Here is a 22,799-nt window from a genome sequence, read left to right on the forward strand (position 1 = left end):
CCCCAATGGCCTTCAGGATCCAGCCCGCGGACTGTCTGTGGATCAGCGTGGGGATTCTGTTCATTCGGGCTGCACCATTTTTTTCCTGCGCCATTCCACCCCCCCTCCCTCACACACACCGCGGTGGCACCTCCTCCCTCCCTCCCTCCCTCCCTCCCTCCCTCCCTCCCTCCCGGCTTCTCCCTGCCCTGCCTAGAGGAGGAAGAGGGCTGGGCTGAGCTGTCTGAGAGCCATTTTAAGCAGCCCCTCTCTGGAGCCAGCCCTTTTGCGCTGCTCATCTTCCCTCTGCCACCGCTGCCCTGGTACTCCTGTGGACCAGAGAGTGGAGCGGACGAGCTCGCTCTGCCTACCCATGAGAAGCAGCAGTGGTGGTGGTGGTGGTAGCCCCAGGGAAGGTAAGCGCAGCGGCTGGGGCTGGAGGGTGGGGAGGATGACTACTTGCCCCCCTCACCTCTTCTTCCAGCTCCCCCCTCAGTCCGCCACAAGCTCTGAGGGACAGTGGACCGGCCTGCAGCTAAAATTTTTTGCCGAACCCTGGTCTAATAGCAGTTGATGCTGCAAGCCTATACACATGTATCGAGGAGTATGTCCCTTTAAACCAAGTGGAACTCACTTCTGGCTAACTTAAGAGTGCACTGCATGTACTGTAGATTTTCCATAGCCACAACCAGGGCTTTTTTTTCTAGCTGGAACTCACTAGAACTCAGTTTCTGGCACCTCCCAGGTGGGCGCCATTTCCATTCTAAGAGAAGAATGAGGGAGGTGTTCATGGTGAGTTCTGACACCTCTTTTTCTAGAAAAATAGCACTAGCCAAAACCAACAGTCTCACCACTCTGCCATGCTAGCTTTGAAATTTAGGCTTAAATTTAGGCTTCTTTTGACATATGACCCAGCCTATCATGGCAGCAGACCGTTAGCCTTTTCTCAGATGTTTACGAAGCTATTCATGACCTCAGGGCAGGTTTCATAAGCAAAAGCTCAAAACCAGACAGTTGTTTCTCACCTGTTGCCAAGCTCTGACTTTTCAATTTTCTTCAATTACCTTCTAGACGTGTTTTCAGGAAGTGAAAACAAAAGTCTTTGAAGTTGCAAATGAGTAGTTGCTGAACGGCTACTAGTAAATGCAATTCTTAACCTCTCCCTCCTCCCAAATACTTTATAAAAAAGCTGCCTGCTTCTGAATAAACATGGTTCCTTTTGAGCTTAGGATGGGGCTTTCATCCACTGAGGTGTAAACACTACTTGTTTATCCTTAGGGATGAAGTTCTACCTGCACGACATCCTACATATTGTGTTTTACAGAAAGGCGCAGGGTGAACTGTCCTATTCCAGACTGAAGGGTTCTACTTACCCAGATGACAAAGACAAATGTAGTGAAATTGCACTGTGTGTCATACCACAGCTACCTTCCCCAACCTGGTGCCCTCCACTCCAGATGTTTTGAACCGCAACACCCATCATCCCTGACCATTGGCTGTGCTAGTTAGATAATGCTAAAAATTAACTGGAATTTTAACATTATGAAACTGTAATCAGTCCACTGGTATCAATAAAAGTTGCTCTTTGTGTGGATAAAGAATCGCTTGCAAATTGTAACTACCTATATAGTTCAAAATGTCACTCTGTACTTTCTCCAGAATTGAAATAGCCCAATTCTGTAAACAAATCCCAACTGAAAAGTTATCGCACACATTTGGACTGAGTCATGCACATTCTTTTCAAGTGTGTGATAATGCTTATCCCTGGAGTCACGCTCCTTTTCTCTTGAGTAAATTCAAAACAATGTTGGTGGAAAGTAATCCGAGAAGGGGGGAAATAACAATAGGAATATTGTAAAGCCTGTATTAGGCCATCTTTCTGTGCTCTTGACTCATTGTATTCTGTTGTAAATATGTCTTAGCTGTGATAAATGCTTGTGTCTTTCAGAAGCAAGGTCCAAAAGCAACAAAGGGAGAGGTGACTTCTGATTTAATCCTTTCTGTCTGCTGCCACAGAGCAAGCTAAGTATACCAAGAGGCTGAAAACTACCCCTTAAAAATCCATCTTACGCCAAAAAGTCTTTGTTCATTCCAGTGGAACATATTTCCAAGCTGGAGTGCTTAGGACAGAGATGAGTGGTCCCCTCCAGTTGTTGTTGGACTCCAACTCCCATCAGCCCTAGTTAATATATAGTGAATGGTCAGGGATGATGGGAGTTGGAGTCCAGCAACATCTAGAGACCCACAAGTTCTCCCTCGCTGGATTTAAGATCCCCAGCCCAATCCTGCAATGCTATAACACACACTGCCCTTAATGCAGTAGGAATCTAATTTCTAATAAAATATGCGTAGAATTTGGATGTTTAAAAAGTTAACTAAAAAATGCAGGGTGGAAGATCAAACCCCTTGAGGCACATTGAGATGATTGGGAAACACTAAAAGGAGAGGCTCAAGCAGAATGTATGTCAAATGGAATGCATGGCTAAGCCGTGGCCTGTTTTTTCCTTTAAAAAAGGCAACGAGTTACAAAAAGGTCTTCTGTTTAAAAGAGAACCAGAGGCTTGCACCAATAAAGAGAATGGAAGAGAACATAAAATCTGTTGAATAACATCTCCGAGAAAGGAAGCTTGGAAGGAATTTGCAATTCAAAGTAGAAGGGCAGTAACAACTAGCCAGCTAAAGAAGTATGAAAGACATAGGTCCTCTTCAGACGTTACTACTGCACCATGAGAACAAGCCTGGCAATAGTCGTTGGGTGGTGCATCTAGGCCTGCCCCCAAAGCCACATGGCTCCTGCTGCCTCTGCTGTGTTAGGGCACAACTTATAAGTTGGAATATCTGGACAGGATTTCAGATAGGTTCATCTACCAGCCCTACCTGGAGATTGAACCTGAGACCTTCTGTGTGCAAAGCAGATGTTCTACCATTAATACCACTCAGAAGAGGATGGCCTTCATGCATGCAGGCACTGTCCTTTCTTATTATGAAGAGTACATTTATTACCTGTACTTATAGCCCACTCTTCACTGAATGGTCCCGTGGGGCCGCTTACAAAAATATCACAATTGCAACAGTCCAATCTGGAATTGTTAGGACATGAATCACTTGGCCAAGCTATTCTCTAACAGGTCTCTCAGGGGAAATATCAGGGGAAATTTACAACTAGAAAACAAAGCACGATATGGTGGCTCAATCAAAATTCGGGGGCATTTTTCACCAAGTGCAAACCCCACACATGTGCACCAACACAGGAAGAGCAGCGCATCAGCCTCTTCCATAAATACTGCATGAAATATCAAAAAGAGGTTATTTGTTGTCTAATACTACTACTACTTCTCAACCAGCAACAATATTTTTAGGACTTGCGGAAACGCTGACACCACAAGATTGATCCCAGTAGCCCCTTCCTTGGAGCAATTTTGTGCCAGCTCTTTAAAGAGCAAAGAAGGCATATATTCCAAAAAAGTAAGAAGGGGCACTAATTATAATTTGTCTGCATAATAAAAAGAATTGTTCCAACAGCGATGGTTACCATTTGCAGTGTGTGAATTGAACTATTCATTCCCAAGAGCCAACAGCACTACACAGATCTGAATGATACAGTGAGTCACAGTCTATTTCTATAAACTCTAAAAAGTCATCATAATTTTCTGACTCACCCAATATGAATTCTTGACAGCCACCACCTTATTTACTTTTGAGGGAACATGAGCAATCATTAATGAATCCCCACTGGCCTTACACACACCGTTTGAACAAATACTCCAGGTCACTCATATTACAAACTTGTTCAGGACGTGCAAACCCCACCAATATATAAAACAACGGAATGACTCGGGAGGAAGGGAGGGCTATAATCAATGAAATAGTGTTGTCAATGGTAAAAAGGATTGCCTTTAATATTAGGTGCTCTCCATGGTAAAGGAAGAGTTGTCAAAGCAAACCTAGTTATTAAAAATCAGGATACAGTGGTGCCCCGCAAGACGAATGCCTCGCAAGACGGAAAACTCGCTAGACGAAAGAGTTTTCCGTTTTGGAGGCGCTTCGCAAAACGAATTTCCTATGGGCTTGCTTTGCAAGACGAAAATGTCTTGCGAGTTCCTGCGGGGTTTTTTCCCTCCCCCCCCTTTTTCTAAGCCGCTAAGCCGCTTATCTGCTAAGCCGATAAGCCGCTAAAAGCCGCTAATAGCGATAATCCACTAAACTGTCAATGGGCTTGCTTCGCAAGATGAAAAAACCGCTAGACGAAGAGACTCGCGGAACGGATTCTTTTCGTCTTGCGAGGCACCACTGTAGTTTTATGAAATTTTTAGCCTGGGATTTTATTTCACTTCGTCTGTTCATTGCTTAATGCTAAATGCTAAAAGTCAAATTACCCATATTATGAAAAAATGTATGTTAACTAGCTAAGTGTGTACTGGTGGAATGGCTGGGAGGGGTGCAGGGAGGGAACACCCCAGCGCCACACCTGATAAGGAGTTCCCAGGGCAGAGGCAATTCCCTCTATCCCTTGATAAAGTCCTTATGGGCTTTGCCAAGACAACCTCTTCTGTACCTTTGCCCTATAGCAGCTGCTGCAACTGACACGAACTGTCTAGGCACATTGCTGCCTCTTCCTAGATGGGACTCATTCTATGGCTGCAACTCTTCCTTGTGCCCAGAGACCAGATCCCAATCTAGCACATGATGCTGGAATCTTTAGCTTTGGAGAGAGAGAGACACGAAACAAGATATTGATAGCTACGGGATTCCCCGAGCTGCCAAAGCTGACTCCATTTTTACACACTGGTGGGCGAATAACCCCTTCGGATCAAGAAGACAAACCGTACTGGGAAGGGCTGTGTGACCGAAAGACAGAAAACATTAAAATCTATCTGTATTTGCTTCTTCCTCTTTTTCTTCAGGCCAGGACATGTGAATAACGTTTCCTCATTTTAACTGTGAATTTGCTAACTTTTTGATTATTTTTCCAAACTTTATAAAAAGTAAATCTTATGAATAATCAGATGTGAACTCAGAAATACTTTGCAACATCAGAGTTCCACAAACTAACTTCCCTTTTCACTTCCCAATAAATGTCTAAGGCAGGGCTTCCCAGACTCTAATCTGTGGGCCACCAGTGGTCTGCGAGCTTTATTCAGGTGATCCACAGTGTGCCTGTGAAGAAGGGCAGAATCAGCAGTTTCTCCACCATTCTCTGAACCTGGTGGTCCATGCAAAAGTAGAACAGGATGGACACAACAGCCACATCCATTGCATTAAATATTCATATTGTGTTATCTTTTATTTGCTCATCTTGTTTCCGATACTGTTTTTTCTCACATAAAATTCAACACGTAAGAAATAAAAGAAGCAATGAAAATACAACTAAAAATATAGAGCATCTAGCACAGCACATTACAATTGCCACAACAGACATGAAAATCATTAAGTCTGCTAAGACCATCAGCAATTTTTCAAACAAGGTGTATCCGGGAACCACTGGTTAAAGTAAATTTGCATTAACTAGAAACAGCTATTCTCCCAAGTGCTAGTGGCTGTGTCTCAGCTAAAGGTTGAACTATACATTACACAATGCCTGGGGGCTGCTGCCTGAACAGCATTCCCCACACTGATTTCTCCGCCTGGCCATAACTTGCACCCCTTCACTAAATTGTCAACTGCTTCTAGGATAAGGGATTGGTAAACAGTGAGCATGTTGGTGTTTTGAGAAAGGGTGAGAGATATTACATGAAGTGGGGGAAGGTAAACACATTTGACCAAGGAATTCCATTTGGGTGTCAGTCTTATGTGATATAATATGTAGTTCTACCATAAGTATTCTGTTCTTCAGGACCAATATGGCAGCCTCTTATGTTTATGCCAAATATGTCAAAATAATGAATCAGTCTCTCAAACACAGAGATAGAACCAAGCAGAAGTTCAGTGGAGAAAACTTATTCCAGAGATCTTTGCTTTTATGGGGTGCCTCTCGTAAGAATGTGAAAGCAGATCATAGGCTTAGATAGCTCAGTCATAACCTCACCTTTTTCTCTGATCTACTAGCTCCCAAAGCCTAGAACAGCCCAGCAATTGTATGTCTTTCTTTTAACTTAGATATATTAAGAGTTGCTTGAAAAATTGTTGACTTAACTTGGGGAGGTTTGCTATTTCAAAATATGAGAACCCTTGAATTAAAGAACATGCTTAGTGCTTTGCTGAATTAAAGCCACAGCAAATACACTGTGACTTCCTCTTTACGTCAAGAGTTTCATGATAAAATACTCCTTTTGCATTGCTATGTTAAGTTTGTAAGAACTGCTGGATAAAATTTACTTTCAATGCAATTGCCCTGCGGCTCTGGAATGACCTTCTCGAAGGACGCCAAAAACTGTCTCTCTCTCCCCAATGACATCCCAGAGGGTACAAAACTAAACTGTTCCCCAAAGAACTTTGGAAGTCAAGATTAGTATGTTGGCCATGAGCTATACAGTGGTACCTCGCGAGACGAAATTAATTCGTTCTGCGATTTTTTTCATCTTGCGAAGCACGGATCCTGTGCTGAATTTCTTCCTCAGTCGCTCAGGCTCCCCCCCTCGCTTTCAACCATGACCGTCAAGTTGCGCTCGGGCTTCTACGTGGGCAAAAAGTCTGCCGCGCTGCTCTTGGCTGCGCTGCTCTTGGCACTGCTGGTGCTGGGTATCCTGTACGGGCGCTGCGCGCAGGATTTGGAAGGGAGAGGCAGCAGTGGCGCTGCCCACAGACGAGGCTCCCACCAGCGCCGACCCATCCGCGCGGCCACCAGGCACCTGGGACGTAAGAAAAAGGAAACAAACTTGCAAGACATTTTCGTCTTGCGAAGCAAGCCCATAGGGAAATTCGTCTTGCGAAGCAACTCAAAAAACGAAAAACTCTTTCGTCTTGCGAGTTTTTCGTCTTACGAGGCATTCGTCTTGCGAGGTACCACTGTAGTTTTTCTTGGTAGGCTGTGGAATGTTCTGTGGAGCTTCTCTGAAAATGAAGTGCTGTTGATTGGTGGGTTGGCTATAGAGACTGAGTGACACCCCAGACATGCAATGGGGGCTTCCTGGCTCCTCCCCTGAGTGTAATGTTTTTCTCAATAGCTGCTTCTGCAAAATGGAGTAGCACAAGGGGGACACAGAGGAATGAGGAAATCTGAAGAATTTGGTGAGGCCACCGTATGCAGGCAAAAGTGTATTTCCACTCTTGCAGTTATCTCTTTGGATACAAGCCATTCTGCTTTGGGTTTTTATGTAATTTTGAAATCCTGTTTTATTTTTTATGTAAACTGCTTTGACCTTAGGAAACGGGTTAGATAAATGTCACAACTACACAAATAATTAAAAGGGTCAGCATAGTGCTTCAAAGAGCTTTAGCAAGAGGCAAGTGGCGTCTTGTGACGACAGTGTGCTTGAACCTCAACATTACTTGACATTCAGCACTATCTTAAGATATCCTTGGATGCTAACATAAATGAAAATTATGGAAGCTTATGGGGGGGAGGAGTTTCCTGCCACCTCTACCACTCTGCAGCTTCTTGCACCCCATTGGAAGAAAAGATCAATAGCAGGCATAGGCAAACTTGGCACTCTAGATGTTTTGGGACTACAACTCCCATCATCCCTAGTGAACAGGACCAGTGGTCAGGGATGATGGAGGTTGTAGTCCCAAAACATCTGGAGGGCCAAGTTTGCCTATGCCTGGTCAATAGCTTCCTGAGCAATGTAGCATACTGCTGGGGGATAGGAGAAGCACCTCAAATTTCCACTTAGGATCCTAAGTTGTGTTGCCTTAAAGAATTTAATGGAAGAAAACATTTATTTCCCTCTTCTTTGCCCAGCAGCCCCCTAACCCTTCAAAAAAACATTTCAAGCAGTGCAGGTGGATGAAAGGTGATGGTGGGATAAGGAGCTTTCCTTTCATGCTCTTCTATAAGTTAATTTCTCTTTTTAATTTTGAATACAGGAATAAACAGTTACAGTTCTCCCCACCCCAATAACCACCATCATTAAAGGCATTAAACATAAAAAGTGCAGACAGTCCTTTTCCTCTTATAGCGGCAACAACTTGCCATGCATAAGGGCCATAAATGCAATTTCAGCTATATCCAATCCAAGTTCTTAAGAAACAAGATTGGGAAATATTTCTGCTGAAGCCCTGGAGAGCACTGAATAGTCAGGGTACATTACTGGGCTGGGCAACCCATATACAGTATATGGCAGTACCTCATGTCTTGTGTATCTGTTAAGGTGAATGTCTGAAATTAGGCAAATATCAACATGGTAAATGGGAACAGTGCCAATTTTGAGATGGGTATATTCAAAACGTCATAGATACACCAGTGAAAGCTGACAGCCACCAATTCTTGTGCATGCATTGTGATATACCCTCTTGTATCTTCACAACTATCAAACCAAAGCAGGTAAGAGCAGCAGAAGCCCAGAGGAAATATAGGCTTGAGGCACACATGCTAGAAAAGATTTTGTGTGATTATTTAGGCTGAAAATTACAACCGAGTCCCTCTAACAATCTCAAAGGGAATGTTTAGGCAAGGGTGTCAGAGGCTGACACTGCTGGGCATATAAGAAAGCCCACACTGTAGCAACCCCAGAACAGATTTAGAGGGAGCATAGGGAGAGGGGAGGAATGTGCAATAAGAAATACTTGCACTAATGGAACTATTTCTCTGGAAACCGCCCAACAGATTTTTGAAGGTTAGGAACGAAGCTCTGCTTTTTCAGCATTTCATTCTGGGCATTCATAAACACAGCTCCCAAAATTATAGGAAGATGCTTAAAAAGAATTCTAGGGCATAGGCCTCGTATATTCCCTAAAGTTTTACAAATCTTTTTTCCCCAGCACACATCATCACCTGGAAATGTGTATTTAATTAAATACTGTGTGCTTTTTGTTTTAAACAAACCCAAAGGGAAAATTTTGCTCTTTTTCTTTCCATCAAGATTGTGCACAAGGTAATACGGCATGACATAATATCCTTCCTGAAATCGAAGCCGCGGCTAGGACCAGTATCCTCCAAACATCACCGGTTCCTGAAACCATATTGCAAACAACAGAGTTTGCCTAATTGCCAAGGGAATAATCTCATTCATCAAATGCTTGTTGCTGAAATATGCATTGTTCCTTTATAAATGTGATAGGATTTCCATCAACATATCCTTTACCCAAAGCTCAACAGTAACCAAGCAGAGATAATAATTTAAGCCAGCAGCCCTGTGATCCTGGATATGGGAGTAAACACCAGTGAACTCAGTGGTACTTACTTCCAAGTAAATATGCAGCAGATATAAGTGGTGAAAGTACTTATCTAGGAAAGCAGAAATCCACATATGAAACTCTGGCAATATATATTCTCATGACCGGAAGTCTGATATTGCTATTCAGCTGGCTCCCTCGGTGCAATGCAGGTGCTATGAGTGAACTGAAATGAGCCACCGTTCCCTTAAGGAACATTGTTTTTCCCAGTTTCCTAAATATAAGCTGGAAGTCCATGGCACTTGGTAGTATTCTCTCTGGTGATCTTGTATATAACTTTTTGACGGATTCATACAGACAGTTGCGTATCATCTTTCTGTGTGAAAGGCTCTAAGCATCACTTCAATTAAAAGCACAAACAGATGAACCAAAACTATACATTGGGGAGAGTGATCCTGCATCTATTCAGCCCTCATATTTTACACAGGGAGGAGGAAGAAACGGATATGCCCAAGGAGACTGCTTGTGTAGGCCTATAAACTTTCTCAAAATGAATATCGTACGTGATCTGCTTGTGAGCCCTTTGAGGACAAGGACCTATCTATTTCTGTTACTCACTCTACATTATAGAAGTGGGGTGGGCATAAATAAAAAATTCAATGAACATAACTTTTAAAGACAAACACCAGCGGTTACTCCATAGCCTTATGGGAAACATTTGGTCATACATGGCTTATGTCTCTCCGAAAGTACTTACAGCACAAGAGCACTTAAATAATGTTTAATAGCAGATAGCAAATTTATAGTACGATCAGTATATTGTATCGACTGAGATCTAGCAGAATCCTACATGGAACAACCTGGTCCAAGCAGCAAAGAAGGTGAATGGAGCATGTATGGAATGTGGAAGTTTATGATTAAGTGGCTGGGCGGCTAAGTCCTTGTTCACACTACTTGCATGGCTGCACGTTTGCAAATGGATAACTACCTTGCAGCTGTCATTCGGGTTATTTATTTCTTTGCTTTTTTAAACGTCAGTAGTAATGCTACGTAAACAGCACAATCGGAGCTATTGACCAAACGACTTTAAGGTAAAGAAAACTGACCGGAAGCCATTCTTTCAGCAAGGAGTTATAGTTAAGAGCCTAAGGCAGCCCAAGTGACTCACCTTGTTGAATTTTAGTCAGGAGCTGATGGCGCGCTAGGATCCTACTTATCCTGTACGGAGAAGAGCGTCTTGCAGCCTGATCAAAACGCAAGCACATCTCTTGGCCTTCTGTTGACACGGCATTCACACAGTAGCAGCCTGAAGTGCTGGGCACCTGCCTCAACATCTCTGCCTTCACGTTTTTCAAAAGGAAAAACAACAACTCTTAAATCCCAGATCTAAACCGGAGCACTGAGAGAAGAGAGGCAAGAAGTTGGAAAGCACAAGCGTTTTTTTAAAAAGAGAGAGAAAGAGAGAGAGAAAGGAGGAGTGCCAAAAGCTACAATTCAGGATTCCAGCTTCCCTCACATGATCGGAAAGGGCCAATCAGTCAGAGAAAAGAATGTGAAAGTACACAGCGTGCCTCGCAGAGGAAAGTGAAGGCTATTCAAGCAAACGCTGGAAGCGAAGAGCCTTGGAGCTGACTAAGCAACGATGAGCCATGATAGGAGAGTTTAAAGAAAGGAGAGAGAAAGAGATTTCACGTTGCAACCATCTGAAGCGCGCAGGAGCCCCGATTTTTTTCTCTGCCTCACAGACTCAGGTCTAAGATGCCCTCTTCTCTCTACTGATGATACGAGAACTTCCTTCCTTCGCACTGGAGTTTGTTTTAAACGGTGGGATACAGAGTTCTGGAACTTTTTCTTAAAACTATCGAGAAGTAGAGTAAAGGAAACTCTTTAGCGGCACAAGTAGCAGGGGGAGAAAAAGTGAAGCTGAACAATCCCTTTAAGCTTTTAAAGCATTCTAACAAAGGACAGATTCATATCACTGCTCTTTTCTAACAAAGGGTGAGGGTGATTCTCCCTCCACCCCCAATCACTCCTGCAATGACTCATGCAGGGCTTTGTCTTATAAGAAAGATGCTTCTGGTTACTATGAGTACAAAAGCCCTCAAGAATTTGGTCTTGTCATCCAATTGAAGCTAAATAGTCCAGGAAGCCTTTGCACATTTGAATTCTTTTAAAAAAGAGAGAGATTTTCAGTACTGAAATGGACCCACTGTAAAGAGTTATCTAGCATCCCAACAATGTGTACTCATGTCGCCAGTTTGGAGTTTGTCCACTGTCTTTTCATGCTAAGCCAGGAAGATCTATTTATTGAGCATTTATCCTGATATCCTTGCAGAAGACTAACATGGAGCCAGCTTTAATCGTTCTGATTTGCTTGCACATTTTCCCATTAACAATTTCTTCATTTCATACTTCTCAGTGCATTTTCCCCATCGCTTTCCTAATCACAAAAGGGTGCATCTTTTTAAAGGATGTTTTGGTGCACTAAGGTGCAAAGCATTTGATCCACTTTAATTTTGCAAACCTAAATTTCCCATTGTGTGCTCCCTCCCACAAAATACTGACAGCCTGATATAGCACCCTTTAACCTAACATGCATTTGAGGAGCCATTTCTTAATTTTTAAAAATCATATATTTATATGGTGGTAGTGTTGCTAAATCAGGCTGAGACTCCAGCCTGGGTCTCAGGTCACCAGTCGAAGCCCACTGGACTAAGCAATCATCCATTTAGTTTTATAAAACACAATGTTTACTTTATTCTGCAGAGGACTCTGATGTAATGTTTTCATTTGTATGAGAAATTTTCAGTGTGTGGCTATTCTTAAAAAAGCAAAATATATACACACAGGAAAACAGGAAACTGCCTTATACTCAGCCAGGCCGTTGGTCCATTTAGCTCAGTACTGTCTGTGCTGACTAGCAGCTTCTCTTTAGGATTTCTGACAGGGTTGTCTCCCAGCCCCAATAATAATAATGATGATGATAATGATAATTTTATTATTTATATCCCACCCATCTGGCTGGGTTTCCCCAGCAACTCTGGGTGGCTTACAGCATAAATGAAAGCATAATAAAACATCAAACATTTAAAAAATGCAACATATTATACAGACTATAAATAAACCAATAAATCAACAGAAACTAATCATCATCATTCAGGTGGGTAGCCATGTTGGTCTGACGCAGTCGAAATGTATATATAAAAATAAAAAATTTTCCAGTAACACCTTAGAGACCAACTAAGTTTGTTCTTGGTATAGCCTTTCATGCACATGTTGAATGGTTTCTTCAAATTTTAGGTTTCATCATTGTTTCACAATGTGTGTGTGTCTTTAAGGGCCAGAGCAAATAACATGACCTAGTTACAGCTGTGAAGCAGTATAGCAGGTGCTGTTAAGTTATGTTAATTAAGCTGTTGGGTATAGTATATAAAGAGCAGCATGTAGCTCGCTCAGTATCCTGGTGGATGGGTCACACTTATTGATATAATGTAATTTAGTATAAAAGGAATTTTTGTTTTTGTTATTTGTTGTTAAACCAAGCAAAAGTTACTTTTGCGTTTCTTGAATGCGTGGTCTCCCCAGCACGCCTTCTGCAGCCCAACTAATCTGCAAAAAGCCAACAGTGCATGCACACTTCTTCAGATAGAACAAGTGTGCATGCACATGAAAGCTTATACCAAGAACAAACTTAGTAAGTCTCTAAGGTGCTACTGGACAATTTCTTTATTTTTTTATATGATCATCATCATCATCATCATCATCATCATCATCATCATCATTTTGCAGTTATAACCAAATTAAAATAACCGCCAACCCCAACCCAACAAAAACAAAGCAGAGGAACCAAAATTAAAACCATTTAAAACATTTTAAAACATTTTAGCCGGTTGCCCCCACCCAAGAGTTGTTCCAGCATTGTCCCTCTGGCCTCTCAGCAGCCTCTTTTGGCTGTTCAGGGTGAGTCTGGGCCTCACCTTCTAGGACAGGTGGAAATGGGCCTTGCAGCAGGAGCACTCACAGGGATTGAGACAGGGACCTCCTGGATGCAAAGCAGATAATCTACTGCTGAGCTGCAGCCCTTCTCCACCTAAAGACTACATGGAACCCACTTATAGGATATAAATTCGCCACAGAGCTGTAGAGCTTCAGAATAATGACCTCTGGGAGGAGCAGAGAGAAGAAGCACCATGGTGCCTTCCCACTTTCTTCCCAAAGCTGGGAAAGTACTAACTAGGGCTTTGGGAAGGAGATGGGACTGTAGGACCCTGTCAGAGCCCTCATGCCTCCTTCCCAAACCCCAGTGCCTCACTTTCCTGGCCATGCAAATGCAGCAGGAGGGCTGCACGGGTGCATCAAATGTTGCCAAGGGCCACAAAAAAACCATTGAGGGCCACATGCGGCCCTTGGGCCACACATTGGACTACCCAGTTCTAGACCAATAAATTGATCAATTTATTGAAATTATTATATTATATAATAATCAATAATAATGATGATAATAATAATAATATTCAAAATTAATATAGAGTTCAAACTTTAACATTTACATCTTACGTTTGGCTTCTTCATGACAGGCGAAGGAGGATGGTGTTTGTTTCACGAAGCTGTCAAGCAGCTGTGCTGTGATTTGGATACTAGTGACACTAGTACTTATTGCCAATACCAGGATGTTCTTCCTAGGTTCACACAACTACTTAAGTCAAGATTTTAAGGCTTGGGAACAGCATCCCTGCTCTCCTTCCAGAAACCAAAGGACCAGGGATGCTCTAAGAGTAGAAGGGAACTGAGAGGCAGAACCTTCACCAACCTCCTTTTTGGCAATGGAAAGGGCATTTGTAAAACACAGGCTAGAAATATTCTCAACAAACAATGAAAATGTTTATTTACTGAAAATGGAAGTGCCGCCAAGTTCTGAACATATTAATTCTCACTGATTTTAAGTAGGTTTTCTTCTAAATAGCAGTGTAATCCTATGCTGCCCTACTCCACTGCTTGGTGAAAGTTCCTGCACTCTCTAGAGCATGGATCTCCAATCAGTAGATCGTGATCTACTGGTAGATCCCCGGCTGATCCTGGTATCTTTATCATGTACAAAAAGTTACGGCGGGGTGGGGGAGGGAGCTTACAAACTCTGTGCAATCCTCCCCTCAAAAAGCTCAACAACTCTGGGCAATCCACCCACCCAACGCACGGTTCTCCCCTCCAATGACAATAGGTAGATCACTGCCAGTTTTTTCATACTGGGAGTAGATCATAGTCTCTTGGGAGTTGGACATGCCTGCTCTAGAGAGAAGACAAGGCTAAGAACAGCCCCTTCTGTTTAGCAGGTATCAGAACAGCTTTGTCCCTCTAGTGGTGGTTCAAGTCCGTGGCACCAGTGGGAAACTGGGATGGAGGATGCTAAGTTATCTTGAGAGGCACCAAGACAAGGTTTCTTCGGAATAGGATGCTGTCATGGCACAGCTCTTTTCTTGCAATCTTGGGGTTAATGCGGGACACAGGGTCAGGGCAAAGTCATTGCTTACTTTAATAATTTTGTTCACTATGTTTATAGTTTCAAAGGGAGTTTACCATAAAAAGGAAAAACGAGGGGCTTATTTGATACAAAAAGGAATTATCTCCAGTTGCCTTTCTACCCTATGGTTTTATGAAAACCAAGTGGAACTAAAAACATGATTCATGTGATTCCTCACCCCCATTACCACTTCTGAGACGGAATTAGTATAGATGGGATTCACCTAACAAATCCTGAGAACAGAAACCCTGCACAAGGACTTCTGCTTGTGCAATAGGGCTCCCCCCCCCCGCTCTTCCCCGTGTGCCCCTTGCCCCCTAAATTGGCTTAGGGACAGGGAGAATCCCCAGAACAGCATACAGGCACGGGAGAGGGGGATCATTCCATCTGGCAAGCTGAAATGTTGGTGCTAATGGAACGTTCATCTTAGCATGATGTTCACCTCCTCCCTATGAGATTTAGGCACTTGTATGCATGGACATCCACCTAGACACCTGCATCAAATGTTGTGTGTGGTTTAGCAGAGAGGCATGCAACTGTTCCTGCAAACATAAAGGCCATTATTGCTCAGGGAAGCATCTCATAGCACATGTTTACTCAGATGTAAGTCCTAGTGAGCAATAAGCCAGTGTGTGGTACTGGTTAATGTTGGACTAGAACCTGAGAGACTCACTCAACTCTGAAACTGACTTGGTGATCATGGGCCAGATGGTCACTTTTCCCTCAGCTTAACCTACCTCACAAGGATAAAATGGAAAGGATGCAAGGATAAAATGGGAAGCAGAGAAAATCATGCATGCTATCCTGAGCTTCTTGGAGAAAAGGCAAGATATAAATATAATAATACTCCTGGATAAGTGGGTATAGGACAACCCAAATTAGCGTTCATATGGAAGTGTAAACGATTAGGTGACTTTTCTTCAAATGTGCCAGTTATATCAAAACATTCCACACATTGTACTAATATGTCCCATGCTATAAAACTAGCAGCAGGATCGAGCAATCTCTGTATTTATTTGTAAGACATTAGTACCAAAACAATGTATGACTAGACAGGAAAGGCAGTAATTGTTTGATGCACGTTACTCCTTGCAAATACCAACTCATTACAGAAGTGTTATTTTTTTAATTTACTGGAATCTACCTATTTCTACAAAGCACCTTAGGCTACATATCTATTGCATGGAAGATGCTACATTAGTTGTCATGATTATATTACAGAGTTAATTAATGCCTCAGAGCATATTCACAGTTTTATGTAGTTGGACTGATAGGATCAAAGGCTTCAATGAAATGCTAAAATTACTTCTCATCTATTTACTGTGCACATTTAAGAAGGCTCCTGAGTCTGGTGATAGCTGACAGACCTCTGTTCGGTTCCTAACTTTGGGAGTGGACCACAGACTGAATCATTTCAGACTTTATTGCGTCAGTGTTTCTCTTTACGATGTTCATTCATAGGGTGAAGTGCAATAGCTCTTCTAAAGAAGCCACAACAAACTCCTGTGATGGAAGGTGGCAACTCAGATGGCTTGTTCTAACCTCCCCCATGAAGTAAATTACAACCCACAACATTAAAGCATCTTGTTACAATAAAACTCTAAAGGAATTCCTACTCCATGTTTAGGCTGGCGCTCACAAAATTGTCTGGTGAAGTAATGCTAATGCAGTTTAGTGAAATGGCATTGTTCAAGAAGAACGTTGAAGTCAGACTTCCGTGAGTGGTGAATGCTGGAAGTCTCCCAAAACTGGGGAAGTGCGAAGTAGCCATACTAGGTCTGCAAGGCATTACAAAAGAACAGTGTGGTACAAGTAGTATACAAATGGAGACCGGCATGTGAGCAGGATGGTGGCTCCAGTGGAAAGTAGTACAAGACAGAAGGACTAAGGAATATTTCTTAGCTGCACCCAAGAGCGTATATAAGAGTTTGTTACAGGAGGAAGAAGCAGAGAATATATAAACCCCAGCAAGCATGGCCAGTGACCAGGGATGATGGGAGTTGTAGTTCAGCAACATCTGGAGGGCCAAAGGTTCCCCAACACTGTGGTGCACCAGCTCTATGGCATCAGGAAGCAATGGGCTATCTCCTTCACTGGAGGGATATAAGCAGAGGGTGGATAACAATCTGTTATGGCTGCTGAATTTCTGCAATATTCCTGCACTTAGTAGGCCTACATGATCTCCCAAGGTCCTGGTCCAACTCTAAAATTGTATGATTTTATTATTCTATGTATCTCTTGGGAAAAGAGCAGCAGGAAAGGCTACAAAAGGAATGGAGCTTTCTATTTTTCACAAGGAAATAAAGATGTTTCTTCCTTTTTCCCCCCCCAGACCCAGATTTTAATGGTGAGTGAGAGGCTTTATAAAGGATTTCAATCCAAGAAAGAGGTGGAAAGAAACAGCACGATCAAACTCTTTCAAAAAACCAAACTTTGAAATCCAGAGAGATACTGATGTGTTTTAGAGGAGAGACAGCTGCTGTATGTAAACTGTCTGACAATTTCTTGTAAAAAAGAATACTCCTGTGCAAGCGGATTTTTACATGTAAAAGTAAAGCTCAAAGACACCCACACACAATCCTCAGCTCAGCAGAATGATGTATTCGCTTCCCCCCTCCATTTTGAACATCAGGGGGATTATCTGCCTGTATTTTAAGAACGGTAGGTTTAAGGGGATGATGCTATAAAATATTTCTTTTGATATTAAAAGCATTAATGGACCTTATGCTGACATGTCAGTTTGGCACAAAGAAGTGCTGTTTATAGGCTCAGGGAGAAGGAATGACAGCAGTGACAATGGCTTCCTATCACACAGCCTGAAGATCAACATTATATGCAAGCAAGTAATATTCTTCTCTCTCTCAACTGTGGGGGGGGGGGGGAGAGAGAGAGTATAATGTTTGTGTAAACATTGACCTTCTAATAAGGCCATACAATTAAATTGCACAGCAATCATATGCATGATTACTCAGAATTAAGTCCCACTTGGTTCAACAATCCTACACATATCCTACTAGTTCCATTAAGTTCAATAAGACGTATTTCTATGTGAGCACTGGATACAGCAAGAGGTTTCTTTTGTTGGTATGATATACAAAAAGTTACATGAAATTTCTAGGCACCATCCTCTCCACAAAACTACTGTGATTCATAGATTTCACCTGGCAGTAAAAATTTCAGGTAGCTATAGTTCTTGCTACTCCATAGCTATTTTATGTAGATTTCTTCACTGCAACATGCCTAAAATTGACCAGGAGCAGTCCTTCCTTCAAGGATGCATTTATTTTTATTAATAGATATTTATTGAGATTTTACAAAACGGAAACATAAGTGAAACAGACATACAACAAAAACAGATATATCAAAAAAGAAAAAGAAAAAAAAAACAATAAAAACATTTAAAAGAAACAGAAGAGAAATCCAATTTTTTAGCTTCATAGTTCTATAACCCTCTTTCTTGACTTCCTCACATCTCCCTTTTTTGTGTTCCCCTTTACACAATCAAGTTCAGCAAATTCTGACTCTCTTTCAAACCTCATTTATAATTATAAGTTTCAACCTATTATGTCTCCAGATTTTCTTCTCTTTCCACATCATTTTTTACCTAATCTTTATCACTTAGTCCCTTATACCACTTAATATACATTTGACATAACATTACTCTGGTCTTTTTCCCCTTTCTTTTTCACACTTTTTTTGCTTACTCCTTTTGACTATGTCACTAATGCCATATTGTCTTTATATCCAACATCTTTTTAACATTCAAACATTTTACAATATTTGTGCAAATAGTCTTTAAACTTCTTCCAGTCCTCTTCCACCGACTCTTCTCCCAGGTCTCGGATTCTGCCAGTCATTTCTGCCATCTCCATGTAGTCTATCACTTGCATCTGCCATTCTTCCAGGGTGGGCAAATCTTGTGTCTTCCAGTATTTTGCAATGAGTATTCTTGCTGCAGTTGTTGCATACATAAAGAATGTTCTGTCTTTCTTTGGCACCAGTTGGCCGACAATGCCCAGGAGAAAGGCCTCTGGTTTCTTAAGGAAGGTATATTTAAATACCTTTTTCAGTTCATTATAGATCATTTCCCAGAAAGCCTTAACCTTTGGGCACGTCCACCAAAGGTGAAAGAATGTTCCCTCAGTTTCTTTACATTTCCAACATTTATTATCAGGCAAATAATAATTTTTTGCCAGCTTGACCGGGGTCATGTACCACCTGTAAATCATTTTCATAATATTCTCTCTTAGGGCATTACATGCCGTAAATTTCATACCGGTGGACCACAACTGTTCCCAGTCAGCAAACATAATGTTATGACCAATGTCCTGCGCCCATTTAATCATAGCTGATTTGACCGTTTCATCCTGTGTATTCCATTTTAACAGCAAGTTATACATTCTCTTCAAGGATGCATTTATAATGAATATTATGTCATCAGCCAACCCTACCCCAAACAAGCCACTATTATCCTGGTGGTTAATTACCCACATGGTTCCAAGAATCCCATTCATAGCAATTGTGAGAAACAGAGGCTGAAGATAACTCATTTCCAGATTCTGTGTGTGAAAAAGCACCATAGTCCAACAGGGATGCAACTGATGTTTTTAAATAAATGTATTTCAGTTTTTATAACAAGACTAAATAACAGCGCATTATAGAACGGCCATGCCATACATATCAAGGATGCAAGCTATTTTGCCAGCAAAAGTGTTCTGCAAATCATGTTGCAGGAGGAGATGCGACAGTCATTATTTTCACCAAAGGGTTCAAATGTAACAAACCCCACACTATTATAACGGTGGGGGAGAAAGACATAGACCACTTCTGGACTTTCTACGGTTACCCACTGATTGATTTTTATGTGATAAAGTAATAATGAGAACTGAACACCTCTTGGCATTGACTTGACTGCTGACAGTTGAAGATGTCATATTTGAAGTGATGCAGCAATAGGGGGTTGCTGCCAGTTACTGTTTCTAGCCAAACAGATGTTTCACTTTAGGTTCTTAAGGGGTCACAAGATTAAGGGCAGAGTAAGTGGATGAGCAAATGAGCAGGAGAAAAAGATGGGGAGGCATAAATGGAAAACACCAGAAAGCCGAAAAGAAAGAGGCGGGAGGGGGAGGGGTGAAGCCACAAAACGGTGCTCAAAAGCTGAAACTGTGTTGGAAGATAGAAAACAGCCAACATTTCCATGTGAGCCAAATATACACATCACAGAGATTCAGTCAAAGCACACTGCCTCAAAATCCAAATTTCATTGAATCAACACAGTGAATGGAATCTCTTTGCCCCTGCAGAAAGATGGGTAACTACAAAGTTGACCATCCAAAGATAAGATGATGAACCTGATTTAGTTTAGTGCAAACTGAGAAGCCCAAGCCACTTCATTTTTGCATAGTTGAGAGATGTATGCTATCAGTCTCTAAGGTCAGCTTCAAAACTAAACCCAGCACTATCCACACTGACAGTGCCAGCTTCAAAAGCTCCAAGATGCTTTAGCAGTATATGAGAACATAAAGGATGGCAGACAGGTGAAAGGTGCCAATATAATTGCAGTTTGCCACTCATCTGCTCCTCAGAAGGCAACTGCTATTTGCCACAGGCAAAGTTATGACCTGGTTTCATTCTGTAAGAATTTACATATAGCATGCAAGCATCCAGGCCCATAAGTTTATTCAAGATACAGAAACAGCCTCGCATAATCTGCCTTTTTAAAAAAAATAAATAAATGCTATGTACATATGGCTAATGACAAAAATAGTTCAGAGAACTAATCTGCATGATAAAATAAATATGGTGTTGTATCAAGTGTACAGTGTAAATGGTAAAAACTGAATATGTGAACATCTGACAGGCAACATCTTTGTATCATTTACAGAAACTAAATATTTCCATTTTCCCAAAACAGAAAAGCATGCATTGATGGAAGCTTATTCTGTGTCAGATGACTCTCTTGTTTTGCTCATTTGCTGGCTGATTTATCCTAAGAACATAATATTAGGACATTCAACTGAAGTATTCTTTGTACAAAAAGGAAAGTATTGCTCTGGCTTTCTGCCACTGGAAAACATTACTCCAAGGGTCTAAGTCTTTAGAAGAAGCTGCTATGAGTGGGATCTCTTCATTATAGTTTACTGCAGTGACCTAGAATCCAAATGTAGATGTTCAAATCTGCCCTAGCCGGGAATTTGTTCCAGTCATTTAATAATCCCTCTGAATTTGTTAGCTTCCATGAAACACTACAACAGAAGGATTAGCGCATACTTCTTAGCTTGATAACATTTGCTCTGCCCTTACAGCAGCAGCACTCTGTCGGTTTGAAGATATTTACTTCATGTACGTGCATAAAAGCCAAGTTGTTGTTCCAGAGTGAGCTTTGCTTAAGCCCTTTACCAACCACAGATCCATTATTTCATTTGTTTTCTATTTAAATCAGTTTTCTCCGCCTTCTAAACTTTACTATGCCAAGTTTATCTAATTTGAGGAGGAATAGAACCTGAGAATCTGAATGTATAACCAAAGACCGTCCCTAACAAATTCCCATGCCCCACAAATAACCCAGGGATGCATTTTAAATAAAAGCACACATTCTACACATGTAAAAACACGCTGATTCCCGGACAGTCCATGGGCCAAATTGAGGAGGTGACTGGGCCGCATCCGGCCCCCAGCCCTTATGTTGCCTACCCCTGGTATATCCTCTAATCCAGGGATGTGGAATCTGCAGCCCTTGAAATGCAGATGGACTACAACCACCATCATCTCTGACTATTGGCCACGCTGTGTGAGTCTGATTCAAAATTGGGTTTCCCTACTTTTTTGTCCCCGAAAAGGCCAATCAGAAGGGAAACTTGAAGCTTTTGGGCTCCATACAGAAGGCTCTAAAGCTAAAATTATAAATAAGGAGTCATCTACTGGCCCTCAAAGTTGTCAGTCAACAGCTACAGGACCAAACTCCCCATCATGCTCTTCTTATGGGTTCCATACTTTCTACATGTAAGTGGTTGAGGGAATGCAATTGCAGCTAAGCGGTATACAAATAATTGTGGAAATAAAAAAGAAAACAAATAATGGGCTAGTAAGTAAGAAGCAAACACACACAACACATTACTGATAAATACTTTTTCCATTTCTCACACTTCAGATCTCCCACTTGCAATATATAAAAATACAGTACACGGAGCTGGCAGTCAGCCCAAATTCTAAACCTTTTACTGCTATAGGCGTCCAGAACATACAATGGGCACTGCCTTGGCTACCCCAATACAGACAAAAGGAGCAAAAAGCTCCGACCACAAGAGGATGAGAGGTTTTTTTTTCTGTGTATTATTATTGTTTCTGCATGGGCAGCAGGATGGAGATAAGAGGATGGTTTAAGACATGAATTCTGCCACCAAAAAAACCAATTTCCTTGTCATTGCTGGTTTATGTTTCCCCCCAAAACTCTCCTAACACCTTCTGTTTCTTGTACTTTCTTGTTCCGTTTCTGCTCCCATGCACAGACAGAGGAAGCTGTTCTGGGGACATGTTGTCTCTCTGTCACTTGGGCAGGGATTTCTACAGACGGAGATTATTTTAAATGCCAGAAGGGGAACGGAAGAGAGAAAACAGCTGCTGAAAAGACTCAGTTCATTACATCTGAAGTCTCATCTCTGTAGTCATTCACACACACCAACAACACAGACAGTACAAAGCAAGGCTGATTAATGGACATTTCTGGGCATTTCTTCTTTTGGTTTGAGTGACACTCTCCATCACCCAAGGCATCTTTTTCTAAAGTTGCAGCCTCACATCTTGCATTTTGATATAGGCAGCTCCAAACTTGAATTAGAGAACATTGTTGGGAAGTGAGGGCTGCAAAATATTTGTTATAGAAGGTTTGTGAACAGTTCGCAGACCTGTCAGCATCCATCTGTTTGAATCTATTAACTGGCACATTCCCAGCTGTGACCTTCCCAATATCCAAAATAGAGGATGCTTTTGCCTTGCGCCAAACCATATAATTCTAGAATTGATTTAATTATGTGGCGTGGCAGAAATCTTTTTTAGAATAGCTCACAATAGCTCACTGAACTTCCCTAAT

At 41.8% G+C, this 22,799-nt stretch overlaps 1 protein-coding gene across 2 annotated transcripts in view; it reads right to left on the bottom strand.

Moving 5' to 3' along the window:
* The window catches only part of STARD13 (StAR related lipid transfer domain containing 13), a 127,604-nt gene that overhangs the window by 92,695 nt on the left and 12,110 nt on the right, over positions 1 to 22,799 (bottom strand). The window contains exon 1 of one of the 2 annotated variants that reach the window (XM_081860147.1): positions 10,361 to 10,728. The exons of the other annotated variant lie outside the window; for it this stretch is intronic. Within the exon in view, the coding sequence (XP_081716273.1) occupies positions 10,361 to 10,526 (166 nt within the window). The 5' untranslated portion in view covers positions 10,527 to 10,728. Of the gene's footprint in view, positions 1 to 10,360; positions 10,729 to 22,799 lie in introns of those variants that run through there. 2 annotated transcript variants of the gene reach the window in all.

The sequence above is a fragment of the Podarcis erhardii genome, assembly GCF_964252035.2.
Source record: "Podarcis erhardii genome assembly, chromosome: 4".
Taxonomy (NCBI): Eukaryota; Metazoa; Chordata; class Lepidosauria; order Squamata; family Lacertidae; genus Podarcis; species Podarcis erhardii.